Source organism: Drosophila tropicalis, unplaced genomic scaffold (assembly GCF_018151085.1).
Source record: "Drosophila tropicalis isolate 14030-0801.00 unplaced genomic scaffold, ASM1815108v1 contig_593, whole genome shotgun sequence".
Taxonomy (NCBI): Eukaryota; Metazoa; Arthropoda; class Insecta; order Diptera; family Drosophilidae; genus Drosophila; species Drosophila tropicalis.
In genome coordinates, this window is record NW_027173070.1 from 20,000,899 (window position 1) to 20,017,802 (window position 16,904).

General features: G+C 36.4%; 1 protein-coding gene across 1 annotated transcript; it reads left to right on the forward strand.

Annotated features, from left to right (window-relative positions):
• Window positions 1-812: 812 nt before the first annotated feature.
• Window positions 813-2,301, forward strand: LOC137577341 (uridine phosphorylase 1). The gene is made up of 4 exons (XM_068290775.1): window positions 813-961; window positions 1,019-1,227; window positions 1,284-1,967; window positions 2,023-2,301. Exons 1-4 carry the CDS (start codon window positions 904-906, stop codon window positions 2,182-2,184), a joined length of 1,113 nt encoding a protein of 370 aa, XP_068146876.1. The 5' UTR covers window positions 813-903; the 3' UTR covers window positions 2,185-2,301.
• Window positions 2,302-16,904: the final 14,603 nt, after the last annotated feature.

The window sequence follows — 16,904 nt, forward strand, 5'->3', positions numbered from 1 at the left end:
GTCCTCCCTGGGAAAGATCACTAATGCACTAGAACGGGCAACTCTTGGATTGACTCAAGTGTTGCCAAAACAAATGCTGACCAAAAGACATTGCTTATTGCTTGCCAAAGACATAGATAAGACTCATTAAGGAAAGGTCAATCCAAATACAGCCACAGTCATTAGAAATGCAAGATATAATCCAATTATAGGTAAATACATTCATTGCGACTTTTCTATATTTTGTGAGTGTATAACAAAGTCTATTAATTTATTAAATTGCCCAATTCTACCTATGTATATTTATATCAGTTCAAAAAATAATTAACTTTTTATTAAATTTGAATAATTCTAATTCAGTTTACGTAGATCAAATCAAGCTCTTCAATACCTCGTTAATATAAAATTTTGGTTTCAAGTTTAACAAACTGGAAACGAACAGACTGGACCTACGAGGACAATCAAATATAACTACCAATGTTTGTTGCTTGAACTTACTTAGACCAACTACTATATTTAAGGTTATTTTTATACCCTTGCAAAAAGGGTATATTAATTTTGGTCAGAAGTGTGCAACGCATAGAACGAAGCATCTCCGACCATACAAAGTATATATATTCTTGATCAGCGCGACGAGACGAGTTCAACTAGCCATGTCCGTCCGTCCGTCTGGATCAACGCAAACTCCTCCGACCGTAAGAGCTACAGAGCTGAAATTTTGCACGTAGGCTTGTATATACTGCAGGAGTTGTATATCTCGGATTCAGCCGGATCGGACCACTATATCATATAGCTCCCATACAGACTTGTATTGAAATATTCCATAAATTTAATTTTTTTTAACCTGGATTCTTCTGTCATATATATATATATATATATATATCTTTTTGGCAACAAATCAGGCAAAATCGAAATTCAAACAAAATGTCTAAGAAGACTTCAAGCAACTGTATTTTGGCACGAGAGGTGTGCCAGTTGAAAGGTGACCAATAAGACAAATGATTACCTTGCAGGCAACTTACTACCTGTTCCTCCACAGCATTGGTTCGAGCACAGAACAAGCAGCTTAGTCTACTGGTTAAACAGGTAAAGGATGACTGCAAGAAGGGGCAGCCTGGATCTGAGGACAAGGAGAGTACGTTGCGATGTTTGAATCCCTGTATTGATAGTCTACAACCAGACATCTTGTATCACCTGGGGATTGATACGGGGAGCACGAATTTCCCAAATGTTTTTGGCGATGTACGAGTAAGTGGCACCTAATTTTGAACCTTTTTTGGGTGCTTCACGAGTTCTGTTCGCAGTTTGTTTGCCTAAGTGGCCCAGCCCAACGGGCTGAAAAATTTGCATCGTATTTTATGGAGGCCATTGGACTGAAATTGAATGCGGCTGTTCAATTGAAAGATATGGCTGTAGCTGGTCATCGGTATGCCATGTTTAAGGCGGGTCCAGTGCTATGCGTTAGTCATGGAATTGGCGGCCCATCGATAAGTATTGTGCTGAATGAACTTATAAAAATGATGCACCATGCCAAGTGTCAGGATCCCGTATTCATTAGAATTGGCAGCTGCGGCGGACTCGGAATGGAAAGTGGGACTGTTGTAATCTCCAAAGAAGCCGTAAATGCCGAACTAACACCAAAGTATGAGCTGATAATCCATGGAAAGCCTGTCCAGCTCACCGCTCAATTGGATGCGGATCTAGCCAAGGAACTTCTTTCCGTTGCTGATTCTTATAAAACTGATTATAATACCATACTGGGCAAGACCATGTGCGCCAATGAATTCTACGAAGGTCAGTCACGTCTCGATGGGGCGTTCTGTGAATATACGATCGAGGGGAAGAAGGCCTACCTCCAGAAGTTGGCCGACAATTCTGTTACCAATATTGAAATGGAAAGCGTGCCTTTTGCCGCGCTAACCCACAGGGCCGGAATAAGGGCAGCCGTTGTTTGTTTTACCATTCTCAATCGTTTAGAGTCCGATCAGGTCTGTTATTCTTAGACGTTACTAACATATAACAGCCTCATAATTGCATACGCAGATTACCGCATCACCCGAAACGATGAACCGGTGGCAAGCACGACCTCAAGAGCTGATAGCACGCTATATACGGAAATCCATCTACGGATCTCTCGATGAATGCGAAGAGCATGACGAAGAGCTGAAAAAATGTGACTGCGATGAGAATCCGGAGGGGTGCTAATCCGCTTGCCAAAGTAAATACATGTCTCTCTAACTAGTCAAACCAATTCCAACGTTTCCATGGTGACATTTATAAGAAATTTAATTTCTAATAAAATTAAAGGTACATATATAAATACTTACATAAATCTACTGAATATTTGTTGTAATCGCGAAATATATTTTAAATATTTTCTTTTTATATTTAGTAGGCTAATAAAATTGTTTAATTCCATTGATGTTTTTTAGGAAAGAGAACTTATATCTCCAAAGAGAACTTATATCTCCAAAGAGAACTTATATCTCCTTAAGATTCAAATAATTTTTAACTGACCTCGACCAAAAAGTTTTTGAATTCGATTACTTAAATGCATGGAATTTTACACAAATGAGGAATCCATTTACTCAAAGGAACTCTCAAAACAACTTAAATTTGTGAAATATTAACCCTATTTTTTGTATCAATCCTTTTAAACGATAATTCCATAGCAGCAATTTCAAAACACTTATGCATATACATATGTATACATATATATATACATATACAGTGAAAGCTTAAATTAGTTGTTTTATTGCAGCAATAAGTATATATTCTAGATTTGTTTACAAAATTTGTCTCGTTTTTTGGATAGTCTTTGATGTAAATTTTACATTACACTTCGATTTAATTGATGAGATTACCCAGGTGTTTAGCAGTAATAAAACATAGTCTGTATTAACACTTTAAGTTTGTATACAGAAATATTTTATTAAATGAAAATATGTACTTTCTTTCATCTATTTTTCCAAGCGCATTGTGTTGATGCAATCCAATGCAATAGATGATTGCCCCCACAAATTCTCATTGATATAGTAGGAGGAGGAAAATGGAGCTGACTTCCCACAGCCATCGAGTGAGTCCTGCCAAGTTAAGCAATTCAGTTTTTGATACTCTGCTTGCGCCTGACACTGATTGTTGTTCGTATGCCCCAAGGAAGTGGGCTCAGACACGGGTATTTGAGGTGGTTTTTCGGCGCTAGTGCTTTTTCTATTCAACAGCATTTTCATAGAAAAGCCTGGCCAGTTATTGTTGCGGTCAATCCTTTTGCTTGAAATAGGTTTGAAAGTGGTCTTAGAAACTCCATTCATTCGTTTCTTGGAAACTTGTTTGGTAATTTAATATCTTAAAGAGACTTTCTTGAAATGACTTGTACATTCATATTAGGGATAGATGGAAAAATTGATTCTAAAAAGAACACATTCCGTCTACGTGGACTAGACCCTATTTGGTTCTGACTACACCCATGTGTGAGCAATGTGTATTTACTTTCAATTTTTGGCTTAAAAATCATTTATTATAAGAAGGACGATAGAAATATAGAGTCAAGAGGCAAAGAAGGGAACGGAGCACACAAGTAGGAGAGACAAAACACATTTGCCTTCTTATCACTTAGGCCAGGATTCGACGTTGTACAATTTTCATTTGCTTTTCTCTCTTTTTGCCTTTTTTCGGCATTAAGACTAAGAGAGTAGGGCAGGGGCTGGAAAATACAAAGTGGAAGAGGGCAATATAAGGAGGTTGTTGTAAACAAACAACCAAACTTGGCAAACAGCAAGACCAAAAATAAAGAAAAGTAAAAGCGAAGCGAAAAAATGTTCTTGTTAACAAATTGCAAAACATTTGCTTTTTGAAGACAAATTACTCGTGGTAAAACAAATTGCTTGTTACCCCCCACCTCTCCTAACTGTCTATCTATCTCTCCCAGCAAGGCAGCAAGAAGGAGAGAAAGATGAACCAAGGGGAAGATACATACAAAAGTTGTTATTTCCTTTTTTCCTTTGCATGTTTGATGTATGTATGTATAAGACAGGACTTAATGCACCTGAAGTTCAGTCCCTATCTTAGACCAGGAATTGTGTCTTTCTCCTACCCTCAACTTGTAATGCACTTGAGCCTAATTAACATGAACAGTGACTGAAATGCAAGTGCTAACCTTAGAAATCAAGTCATTTTACTTTTCATTTTTTAAGTAACTTCTAATTGAAACCATTTTACTTTATCGTTATGGTAAATATATGGTAAATATTTACTTATGTTACTCGGGCCCAAAACAGCCATAAAATACATAAATTTTGTATCAAACGAATCCACGAGCACTACCTCAGGTGCGCCTTGACGATTTATTTCGTAATTTTTGAGTAATTAACAAAAGAAAATTAATGTTTTTAGCGGGATTATAGCTAAAAGTACTGTTTCCGGCATAAAAAAGGTATTACATTTTGAGATAGTGTTGCCAAATGCCGAATTTCGGATACTCGAATACGCGGGCTTTTCGAATCTTTTGTTCGCACTATTCTCAACAAGCAAAAATGTTGGTGAGTTTACAATATTTCTTGATTTTATAGAACAAATATATTTTAGAATACAATATTCCTCGACTTTAGAGTTTAGATTAAAATATTTGGCTACCAGGGCGGTCAAACAGCGCGCCAAATAAAAAATAGCGTTTCACAATACTGAAATCTACCTTTAGCCGACTTTTCCACTTTTCAACACTGAAATCTCAAGTAGCTTAAGTAAATATTTACCAATATTAATTTTTATGACAATTGCTTAAAAATAACTAATTTATTACAAAAAAGTCACTGTTGGTGATTATTCTGTTTCTGTGGGAGCCAAATTTACTTTATAAGATCCAATCATTTTTATTTTTACAGAAATCTCTAGAAATTTCGAGCTATTTCTGAGTTATCGATAGTTTCTGAGGACAACAGTGTTGCGTAACGCAAAAGTACAAAAATAAAATAAAAATAATTTGCAAAGCCAGATTCCGATTTAATCAGATTTAACAGCTGATTTTACAGCTGCCACGGGCAGGCAGCAAAGTGCAGCGATAAAAATAAATTATTTTTCATTTTTGTCATAACACAGTGCTGGAAAACGGATTATCTCAACATTTCAAAAGTCGATTCACAACACTTGAAATAAATCGATTGTTTTGTCCTAACAGTTATCGATAACTATTGCCTATATAAAGCCGATACTGCGTTCCAAGTAATTCATTTTTTCTGGAGACCTGCGACAATTAAGTTCACTCCTCTTATTTTTGTCCGGGTTGCTTTTGCCAATTACGGGCGTAATAGGAAGGTGTTAAAGTGGTTTAACCGCTTAGAAAGTTTAAAAGGTTTACCATCTAAATTCATTTCTTTGGCTTCTTATCCTATCACTTGAACTATTTCCCAAAGTGCAAAGAGAGAAGCACGAGTCTATTGCTAAATCTATTTTTTATTATTTCATATTTTTTTTTGCCGTCTAAATATGTAAGTCTCCAAATTCAATTGACCATTGATAAAAGAACTTAACAGAGTTGGTCTAGGCACTTTTTACTTAGCCAAACTTGTGCATTTTTTGGAAAGATTTAAATATAAAACCTTTTAATTTTTAAAATTGTAATTGGAAGTTTTAGTCGTCAGCTTTTGTTCATTTTACGAAGTCTCCAACGGATGGGTGCTTTGGTTTTTTCTTTTTTTAAATTCTTTCCGTATGTGTGGTTTCGAACTGGATATTATTCACATTTATCTCACCAATTACTCATACTTTACTAAGTAAAGTTTACTTTGCCCAACGTTATGGATGATGGGCTCCAAATGCTAAAACCTTTTATAGGACTTCACCTGATGACAGTTTAGCAATATTTATCTAGAAGCATCTAGCCCATGCAAAGATACTAGTCATTTGGCATACTTAAGTGTCAATATATTGTATTGCTAATTCAAAATAAAACATTGTAGCCAATGACTCAATTTCCTACATATGTATACCCATAATTCGTCATATATCGGGGAGGAATTATTTGTTGTGAAACATCTTCCAATCTGTAATACTAACTTTGTTTCATTCAAAAGTCTTCATTCTCGAATCATCCAATGACTTCATATTTATTGACTTCATGATGTTTCAAATGCCACGAACCTAAAATATATGGATGTATGTATGTATCTATAAAATCATGTACAAATTAGAAGAGTTTTTATGGGGTTTTTATCCCTCTTTTTTGTAATTTTATATCATAATTCTTCATCTTAATGAACCTTGCATTTTAAAGTGTAAAACTGCTTTTAGTAATTGGGCTAGTAAGGATCATTGAAATCGTTCGGTGATAGTGAGTTAGTCTCTCAAATTTACCAAAGATAAATTCTTTAAAAATTTTCCAGCATAAAATTAAGCATTTTTGTTCTTTTTAAAATGAACATTTTCTTAATGCCAGTATATACAATTTAATGCGGTATATAAATATGTGGTTTTAAATAAGTGCAGTAATTCTTGGTCATTTAGTCTTCTTCTTTGAGTAAATAAAATATTACTTCAGTTAATGGCTTAACTACTGATTGCCCTATCTACGTGTTGCTCCCTTTCTTTACCTCCTCTTAATGAGCAGAATAAAATAAGCTTAGGTAATTGCTAGGCTACCATGGCAATGTAAAGTTTTTAAGCAGATTTAGCAGTGTCATACTACCTACATATGTACATACGTACATATGTATGTATGTACATAGTTTGTGCCAGCGTTTTATTGGCCCTCGAATTGGAAATTGCGGTCTTTGTGGGTAACACTCCGAGTTCTCTAATTGGTTTTCGGGGGTTCGTGGTGGGGCAGTCAACATTCAGATCGCCACAAATGGCGTATGCACCGCAATTTGTTTGTTAATTTGTTCATGCATTCGTATCATAATTTGAGTAATTATTTTTACAGTTGGTCGCCCCGGGTCTCAAATGAAATGCATGTTGCCCATGACTACCAACAAACGGTCGACCAGCAGTTGACCAAATTTATTTATTTTTCTATCCATGCAACAGAGTATATTCATTTTAGCGGAAACTTGCAACGCGCAACGAGTTAGATTTGCAAAAACTGGTCGCATGGCATAGAGCCTACCTGTAATTGAAAACACAATTTTACTACCCAGATCAGTCAGCAGAATATATGAAAGAATAACATACTTTCGGACGATCCCAAGCAGAGAGCTGTCCACCACCCGCCCTACCGACCGTGGGGCCCAATTGTATATCAGACGGCTCGATCGGGTGGACAAATACCAATAAAACGGACAAACAATTAAAATAGTTTTAACTCCTCCGTCATCAACTCTACGAGCCTCGACCATTATTAATTCGTACAACAAGCTTTTTTACTCATCTGCAATGTTTCACAGACGATATTTACCATGGAAGACAACATATGCATATATATTTTTTCTGAAAGATCATTTCATTCTCTATTTTATAACAATAAATGTGTTTTGCACTTCAATAACAACAACAACAACAACAATTTTTTTAAACACTGTGCTGAAGTGACACGAAAAATTTGACCAGGATTAATTCGTACGGTGCTTTAAATATGTATACCTATTTGATTTTTAAATATTAATATTGGGTAACATCGCATTTGCCTTTACAACGCTTCTTTCAATAAATTCTGGCATTGTTCGGTTAAGATGGAGTCCCACATCTCCTGCAATTTCGTCAGAGAGGGTTCTTTGCGGCTCAATTTTTAGTTTTTTCCATGCATAACGCTCTTCCCGATTTTTCAAGACCATTGGGATGCCAAATTTCTCAAAGTTTGGCGATGATCTGCTTTTACGATTGTGGCCAGGGCTCTTTTATCACGATCTGTTATTGACGTTCGGCCTCTTAATTGTCAATACTGCCATTTTTCCTAAAATTTGTTATTTGCATCTTGCCGGACTTAAATGTTTGGCTATTTCACCAAAGACGCCAGCTAAACTTCTTATTTCTTTCTTGCTTAACTTTGAATAATTTGAAGCGGTAACACATTTCACACATTCCGCAAGATATAACTGTTTCCAGATTATGTCTGGGTAGACTGTTTCTTTTTATTTTGATCTCTTCATTCTAAGCTTAGCTAATGCACCGTTTGAAATATTACTGGTAAAATTTGTATACCCTTGCAAAAAGGGTATATAAATTTCGGTCAGCCTGGAAGGAAGCATCTTCAACCATATTTCCTAAGATAAGATCTTCTTAGGTTCAAAAGTCTGGTTCCGAATTTACTAATTATTTTTTGAGTAAAAAAAACTTGGGCTCAAAATTAAAAACGTTTTAAATTGGATGAAGGAAGTATTTTCCGCCGATAAAAATAATTCAATAACTCGCAAATGGCCAGCGACTTAAAAGACTTAACTAAATGCTTTTGTTTGAAGAAGGGTACACACCAAATATCCAAAGCTACATCTATCGCATTTACATCTAAATCTAGTCAACGCAAGTCTGTTTTTAATCAAGTTAATTTTTAAGTGTAACACTTCATTGATAAACATTGACTAAAAAGTCAATCGAACCGTAATAGATAATGGGATCGAGTTTTGCTTGGTTAATTTTATTTAAAAAATAATTTGTCTAAGAAAAAAGATGCGATCTCCAAAATTGAGACGGACTCTTTCAAAAGTGATAGTTCATCACCGAAGCGTTCCAGTTTGCTAATCGAGGTCACTTGGCCGACAAGTCCGACCCAGGAAGGAAACAAGAAGAACTCCATCAAGAGCTCAATTTTATTAATACCACAGTAAACAAGGCAAGCCAAAAGCCACATCCAGTAAGGTGACAACAGCAACTGTTGGTAAAGGTGCCTCTAATAATGTCTACAATAAAAAAAGTCCCGCGCAGTAGCGACTGAAGATGACGATTCACTTGATAGGTCGGATGTGGCCGAAGGAGGAAAAGAACCTTCCAGCCCGCTGAAAGGGCCATACCAAAGACTCGGATGGTTGGGAGCCGGAGGAGGATTTGCATTGCGATGTCTTGATTGGAGAATTTCGCAATGTGGAAAAGAGTGAAGGTAAAGCCGGCAAGCCTAAAACAACGGTTGAGAAAGTCCCGCAGAAAAACCTAATAATAAGAATCTGGTTCCAACTGAACAAATTTCAAGTAAATTAAGTGGTTAAATAAAAAAACCTCCGAATGCACCAAGCGTGGTAGAGTACATGCACATGACCATGCAATTAACAGAGGAGACTTAATGAATATGACGCACTGTACCTCGTTTCCAAAATACACCTTGACAATTTTTTATTTTGTATACATACATAAGTGTAGAATAAGTAAAATGTATCAAGTTGTTTTAATTGGGATTAAAAATAATAGGACAAGAATAATTAAGGAAAATTTAAAGTGTATGAAGTTGAGGCGAGTATAAGAATAAACTACTTTGAAGTCGTGCAGCAGTATTTATACAGCTTAAAGGCAATGCCTACTTGATGCAAAGACTCTAAAATTGAAACATCTGTGTGCTACAAAAAGCGGTTATATTGAAACGAATGGAATGGAACATTTTTTTTTTTTCTAATTTTTTTCCTATACATGAAATGTCAATAAATATATGTATGTATTGTAAGACGAACGGCTGCCAAAGCCCTTACAGAAAAAATCAAAAGCGGATGAGTTGATTTAATTTCCACAGCATTTTGACGCAAGCAGATCTATATCGCTTTTTTTGCGGAACACACATGGAAAAATATAACTCTGTTTCGTTTCCTTACAGGATGAGAGCATATGAAAAATACTAAGGAGTAGCTTTGCATTTTTAAACACTGTTTTAGGCCCGATTCCCACTGGCGGCCATCCAATACTTTTTTGTGGTCTGGTGCATAAGGTTTTGCCGTGCCCAAATTTTACCATCCAGCATCGTTTGGCTATTTCATCGATATTTGGGCGAAATCAACACTAAAAATTTGTCACTCACTAGAAAACATGTACCATTCACATCAAAAATGTAATCAATAAATGGCATAAAAACAAATCTTGCAACGGGCCAAAAATTGTCATTTCTTGAAGATCGATTTCTTGCACATTTTCAAAGGCATCGAACAAATGAAAAAAAAAAAAAAATAATTTCCCAAAAGTCCTTTTGCATTACCTGAAAAATCAGCTGTTAAGAGTAAGTGCCAGTTGGAATCACTATTTCACATCCACCGATAATCCCAACCGTTGCCCGGGGATGGATCGAGTAGGAATCGGTTATCGATACCAGCGCGATAGCGATAACCTGACCGAATCAACTCGACACGTGCATCGATAGTTTTAAGTGTCATCTCAAAGTTTTGGCATCTAGTAGGCCCTGAGCAAAAACTGAATAAATACCCGACGACTTCTTACAAGTCCCGCATTCAAGTTTCTTGCCTTCTGGGACTAACATCTTAACCATTTTTCAATTTTAAATTTTTAAATTAAAACTTGGCTCAATGTTTGGGTGCTTAAAATGTAAAATATATGTACATATTTTAAATTGCTCCCAAACATGATTTTCCTTATTTATTACTTGATCACTTATAAAGCACACGTTGAATAAATTGAAATTTTAATATAAACGATGGCTCAATCAAAAACTTGCAGTAAGAATAAATTATTGGATTCTGGTTTATTCAAACAATGCCTTGGATTCTATTCCACTGTTTATGTTGGACCAACTTAAGGGTTGGCCCATTAAAGGGCCAGTTGCCCACACCGAGTGATGCGCTTTCCGCAGTGCCCGAATGGTATAACGATGATATAGGTGAATTTATATTGTTTACAATGCAGAATGCCATTGTGGATTTACGTCAGGGTGTTGATCATTCAATTATCACATGGCTATTGACTCATGAGTGTGCCTCGCATCTGATTAAAAATCCATTTGTGTCCGCCGAGCTGGTTGAGGTAATGTTGTGTTCTTATTTCAACTAACTCGGTCAATATGAGCTGGCCCAATACTCCTTGGTAAGCTCTAATGAGATTCTAGAAGAAAGAAAAGACATTAAGTCAAAGCTCAGAATTCTGTGGTTAGTTTACAAAAAAATACCATATTAGCCATTTGTTGAAATCTTTCTGAGAAGGTCCTATTTGTCGTCAGGCAGTCATCTGTGAATCGCGTGTGAGCAATCAGTTTTTTAAATTCGCCAAAATGCTGATACTACATTCCTGCCAGATGAATCCTTGGAGAACTTGAAGCGTATACATCTGACGCAACAGTTATTGCCGGAAAGACAGAATTTAAGTAAAATGAGCGCTGAGCAGCAACAGAGTCGTCTCACCCAATTGGCTACAAATGAGCGTCTCCTATTCAACGGTGGTATGTGAGACAGTTGATCTGTTTCACTACCTAACTAGTGACATCAAAGAACAATTTAGCGCGCTAAGTTAGTCGATCAACTTTAATCTAAAACAATTAGCTGGCCGCAAATGCTATGATCTGAAAGTGAGGAATTCAGCGAAATAGAGTTGGCAGTTGCGTAGTTTCTTACTTAGATCTTTGATATACATATATCTCCACTTGGAGTGTGATAGATTGGGGTTGGGTGCTTAAAAAGTAAAATATATGTACATTGCTCCCAAACATGATTTTCCTTATTTATTACTTGATCACTTATAAAGCACAGTTTTAACTTTTATAAATTCTCCCAAATATATACATACATATTTACTGTATGCTTTGTATACAAATTATCGCTTGATTGTGGTTTTCCCTACTTATTACTAGTTATAAATGTAAATATCATATGATGGTTCCAAGCGTTTTCGGGGTTTTCCTTGCTGTTAAATCTGTTCAGACTTGGACAATGATTAAATTCTATGAAAAACATAAGGGACAGTCTAGGAAGTCAAAACCAAAGGATTCGTCTGCGAGTGAGTTTAGACCGAAATAGTCATACATATTAGCAAATGCATTTAACCATTTTCACGTCATATCATTGAAAAAAAACAGACTCTACTGTGTTGTGGTAAAAGTGATGGTGCACCCTTTTTGTTCACAAGCACTGGAAATGAAATGTTTTAAACACTATTATTTCAAACAATGCATAATTATTATCAGGGCACATATAGTTGCCGACTAACCGTATCCTTTACACTTTTTTTTTCCTGCATTCAAGCTACTACTCAATGCTCTTAATATTCGAGTATTATCTTTCTTTTAATCGGGGTAACACAATTATCATCCATCACCTAAATAGGAGTTGGCCTTCTTGGGCGTTATGCTTTGGGTATCGACTTTCGATTTTAAATTTCCGGGTCCAAAAGCGTTCTCGCACTCATTATTTTATTAAAACTTTTTTAACGAGTCACTGCACTTTTAACTTAAAGTCGCTGTTGCTAATTATCTTGCAAACTGAACATCCTGAAATCATGCATTCCAACTATCATGTGAAATTTGAATTCTTACTTTTATGGCGAAGAGTACTTAACCCAAAGCCTCCTAAATCTTTTTGTGAACCTCAAAAGAGTTTTAAGTGGTTCGCGAAGATATTCTTTTAACCCGTAATTGAATTTTATTTGTGTTTACATATTGCATTTATATTTCGCATAATTTGAAATAGGTTATAATACTTTAATATTTCTTCATCTTTTGATGCCTTAGTTAATTAGAATAACCTGCAGGCTAAATTTACTTTGATTCGGTTTCACTTCTCGATTAAATTACCATGCTTTATCTGCGAATTTTGGTGAAATTCATTTGACTTAAGTATTGTTTTTGCTAGTTTAGTCTAATTCCTTTCAATTCACACTTTTCCCTACCCAATTAAGAGTCGACAAAATCGTGCGCACTATAACTCGTTTAATGCCGCACAGGTGTGTGATTAGCTTTAACTATCACATACTCCACTCAGCATTCAACATCATGGCATCCAGGAGCGAAGCATCCTTGTGTATAGACCATGGCATTGGCATCTCTTCCATTTCCATGTGCCTTAACATGCACATAAATTTACCGTTAAGTGATCTATTATGTGTATGCATTCCATTTCATGCCATGTGCGGCCATTAGACAATGCCAACGCCAGCCTAAATAAACAAAGGACTATTATATCCTGGCATATCTGGGACCAGCGCAGAAAAGACTACTGCCGAGCAGTGTGAAAATAGGTGAGAAGACAAAAACAAAGTTGAGCAAAAATGAAGGTACATGTTATGGAAAAATTTGCTTTAAAGGGATTAAGAAGGGGTCCAAAAGCAAAGACGAGAAGAGTTAAAACTTTGATATACAAGGCATTAATAAGTCAAGCCATGTTTGTATTGCGGTAAAAAATTATATGCTCCAACGCATAACTTCTCGAACCCAGCAGCGTCCTGCATAATAAAGGTCTCTTCTCTCCTTGGACTGGCTCTGCCAATCGATTGGTTGTTTGGCTGTGGGTAAACAATGCGGTGCCAATATGTAAATGAGCATATTTAGTTAAGCAAAACACAAGATGAAAAAACGAAAACGAAAATTTGCATAATTTTTTCTTTCTTTTTTTTTTGTTTTTTGGCTGAAAGTGTGTGTGTGTGAAAAGTGTTGGCAAAGGCATTCAGCTCAAGTGTAAACTGTACTCTCGCACAATCAGTAGTTAGTTAGATCAGAATGGCAAAACAAGTTCACGTTAATGCTGCCACTGGCTGGGTGGGTGGCAAAAAGAAATTGTATATTCATGCCACAATGTGTATAAATATAATTCGCTGGCAACCATCGATTTATGCCAAGCACGTGCCATGTCGTCTTCTTGCCACTGTTTCAGCTGCTGCCGGCATTTGTTGCACTTTATAAAATCCGCTTAACGTGTTCCCAGTCTTCACCACCACCAACACCACTCAACCCCATCAGTCACAACAACTGCAAAATACAATCAAAGTAAAAATGCATCACCATTAAGTGTACACCACAAAGAAAGGGGGGAAGAAAGGGGCCACAAGAGAAAGAGTTCTTGTGGATGCCATTGAAATATCAATTATTATTACATGCCACATGCACATTTAAATGCCATTTAATTGTATTGCCCGTAGCTGGCGAAAGATAAAATTTTAAAATAGACGACAGCGAAAATATTAATGACAATTGTGCACTGAACTTTCTGTCTGAACAACTGAATGAACAGCAGCCGTACCATTGAGGCGAAAAAAAATCCGTTAAAATGGAAAAGCAGTCAACCAAAACAAAGTGTAACAAAAATTGTAGCCTACTTAGTAGGGCATTGACATAAAACGACAAGGATCTTATTGTTAGCAAAATTTTAATGTCTTGCATGAAGAGCATAAGAAAAGTTTTAAACCTACATACATAAATACAATGTGCCCCATATGCATCAAAGGGCATTAAACAAAATGAATATATTTGAGCGTAATCAATAACAATTGCTGAAGGCTTTAAACTTAGAGATTAAGCCTAAAACAATGATTAAACATAAAAACCAAAAGCAAAACATAGTCGAAAGAGACTGAGACTACATTTGGGACAGGGGCAGGGCATTAAAATTTATGCCCCGTGCAAAAGGTGCATTATAATGGGATTCCGGAAGATATGTATACAATAAGTGCTACTTGGCATCTCCATAGCGATCGTCTTCCGCTCCTCACAACAATGACTGCACAGAGCAAAGACCTAGGAAAGCCAAAACTAACAATCTCAAGCAGAAGCTTAATAAAATTCATCACAAAATGGATCTAAGCACTGACGAGGATATTTTTAACTATGAAACGTTACCGGATTTCCATGCATGAGTTACCACTCAGCTAAATACTGATACCTAAGTAGAGAATTAAGAGAATTGATACAGCTGAGTACCAAGTGTAGGAACAGCAGCAGCAATCCTGGATTCCTATTTGTTGATTTTAGTTTAACTTGCCAAAAATTGTGATTGATGGTCTACTTGGACAAATAGAAACAGCTATTTCCCCTCCTGCTACCACCACTTGCACCAAGCATGTTAGACGGTATTAAAAACAAGCCAACGATCGCAAATGTTTGAGAATATGTTGCACAATATGAACACCACCATCACCCGATGTGACTTTATGATCATATTGACGCACTGTGCCCCGTTTCCAAAAGGCATCTTGCCCACTTTCCACTTTGTAATTAGTGTGAATACATTTCATAATAAGTAAATATGAAATGTACATATGCAAGAAAGTTGAATTAAATTTTTAAGCCCAAATGGAACAAACGACCATAATGATGCAAACAATCATGGCATCACTATGCAATAGCATTGGTACCCCAAGAGAAACAACAACAACCCATTTAACGGACCAGTCATTCCGAATTCCATGCGACCTTCAGAATAGGTGCTGGTATTCTAATCAGTCCATACTTCAATACTGATCTCACACCACTCTATCTTTATATCACTTTCTGCTATGTCCCTCTGAGACATCCAATCGGCGCACAGATCTGCCTGCAAACCCTGAGCAACCTCAGATCACTCGTCTGGCCAACCGATCCGACGAAGCGTATATACACCCGACACTCGGATCACAGTGCGGTAAAGTTCCAGGTTAAAAATTTAAAATGGCAGAAAATTAATTACGCCGTGTTCGTTTTGCAATAAAGTCGATGCAGTATTCAGGATTTGGACTTGGTTAATTTGGTTTCAAATAAACAAATTTCAAGGGAATCAAGTGGTTAAAAAATAAATCCGAATGCACCAAGCGTGGTAGAGTGAGAGGTAGAATCAAGGCAACGATCGAAAATGTCTGGAAATATTGATTTAATGATCATTATGACGCACTGTGCCCCGTTTCCAAAAACACACCTTCACAATATTTGACTTTGTGATTACATAGTGTGGAATCATTTCGGAATATGTAAATGTAAGCTTAATACAATTTAAAGTGAATAGACTTATTACATATCAAAGGCTCGGTTGGTTGGGACCCGGAAGAGGATTTATATTGCGATGTCTAACAGCATATGTAAAAGCACTCCAGAGGTCGACTTGTAAACCAAGAGAAACAACAACAACCCATTAAACGGACCAGTCATTCCGAATTCCATGCGACCTTCAGAATAGGTGCTGGTATTCTTATCAGTCCAGACTTCAGTACACTGATTTCACACTATACTATCATCCGTGGCTGCAAATATAACTCCTCACTTTCACTGCCATTGCTTTCTGCTATGTCCAATGAATATGACGCACTGTACCTCGTTTCCAAAATACACCTTGACCATTTTTGACTTTGTTATTAGTGTAGAATAAGTAAAATGTAAAATGTATGTATGTAAGGAAACTTTATAAAATTTAAAGTGAATAGACTTAAACATTTAAAAGTTGTCGTTTTAATTGGGATTAAAAATAATAGGACAAGAATAATTAAGGAAAATTTAAAGTGTATGAAGTTGAGGCGAGTATAAGAATGAACTACTTTGATGTCTTGCAGCAGTATTTATACAGCTTAGAGGCAATGCCTACTTGGTGCGATAACAACAAAACGATAACTGTCACATGACAGATGACACATGCATACATGACAATTGAAATAAGGGTATGCGTGGAATTTTTTGACAGAAAAATAGTTAGGGTATTCATGGAAGAGCTGACAGCTCCATCAGTATTATTCTGTTCTCTCTTTAAATATGTTAGCACTCATCTGGAGCACACTTCACCAAGCACACAACCATTTCTCTGGGAAATGTTCTTATTTTTTTTCCCCCAAATCAGTAGCTGGGAAAGCTCAACATGTTTATGTTTATGTATAGGGCATACATTTATAACTGTCAAAAAAGCTGTTTTAGTTGCTTAGTTAAGTGCGCGTAAAATTGAACCATGTATGTATATTTCTTTTTATCAAAGTCGGATATACGTGCTTCTTAGAGGTGGTAATATATCGATATCACATCCGACCTACTATCGATGGTCCTTCACTACATATATTCGATAGTGCCACCAACAGTTTTGTTTACATTGAAATTGCGTCTCAAATAAATTAATATTTCTGTAGCGACAATTGTT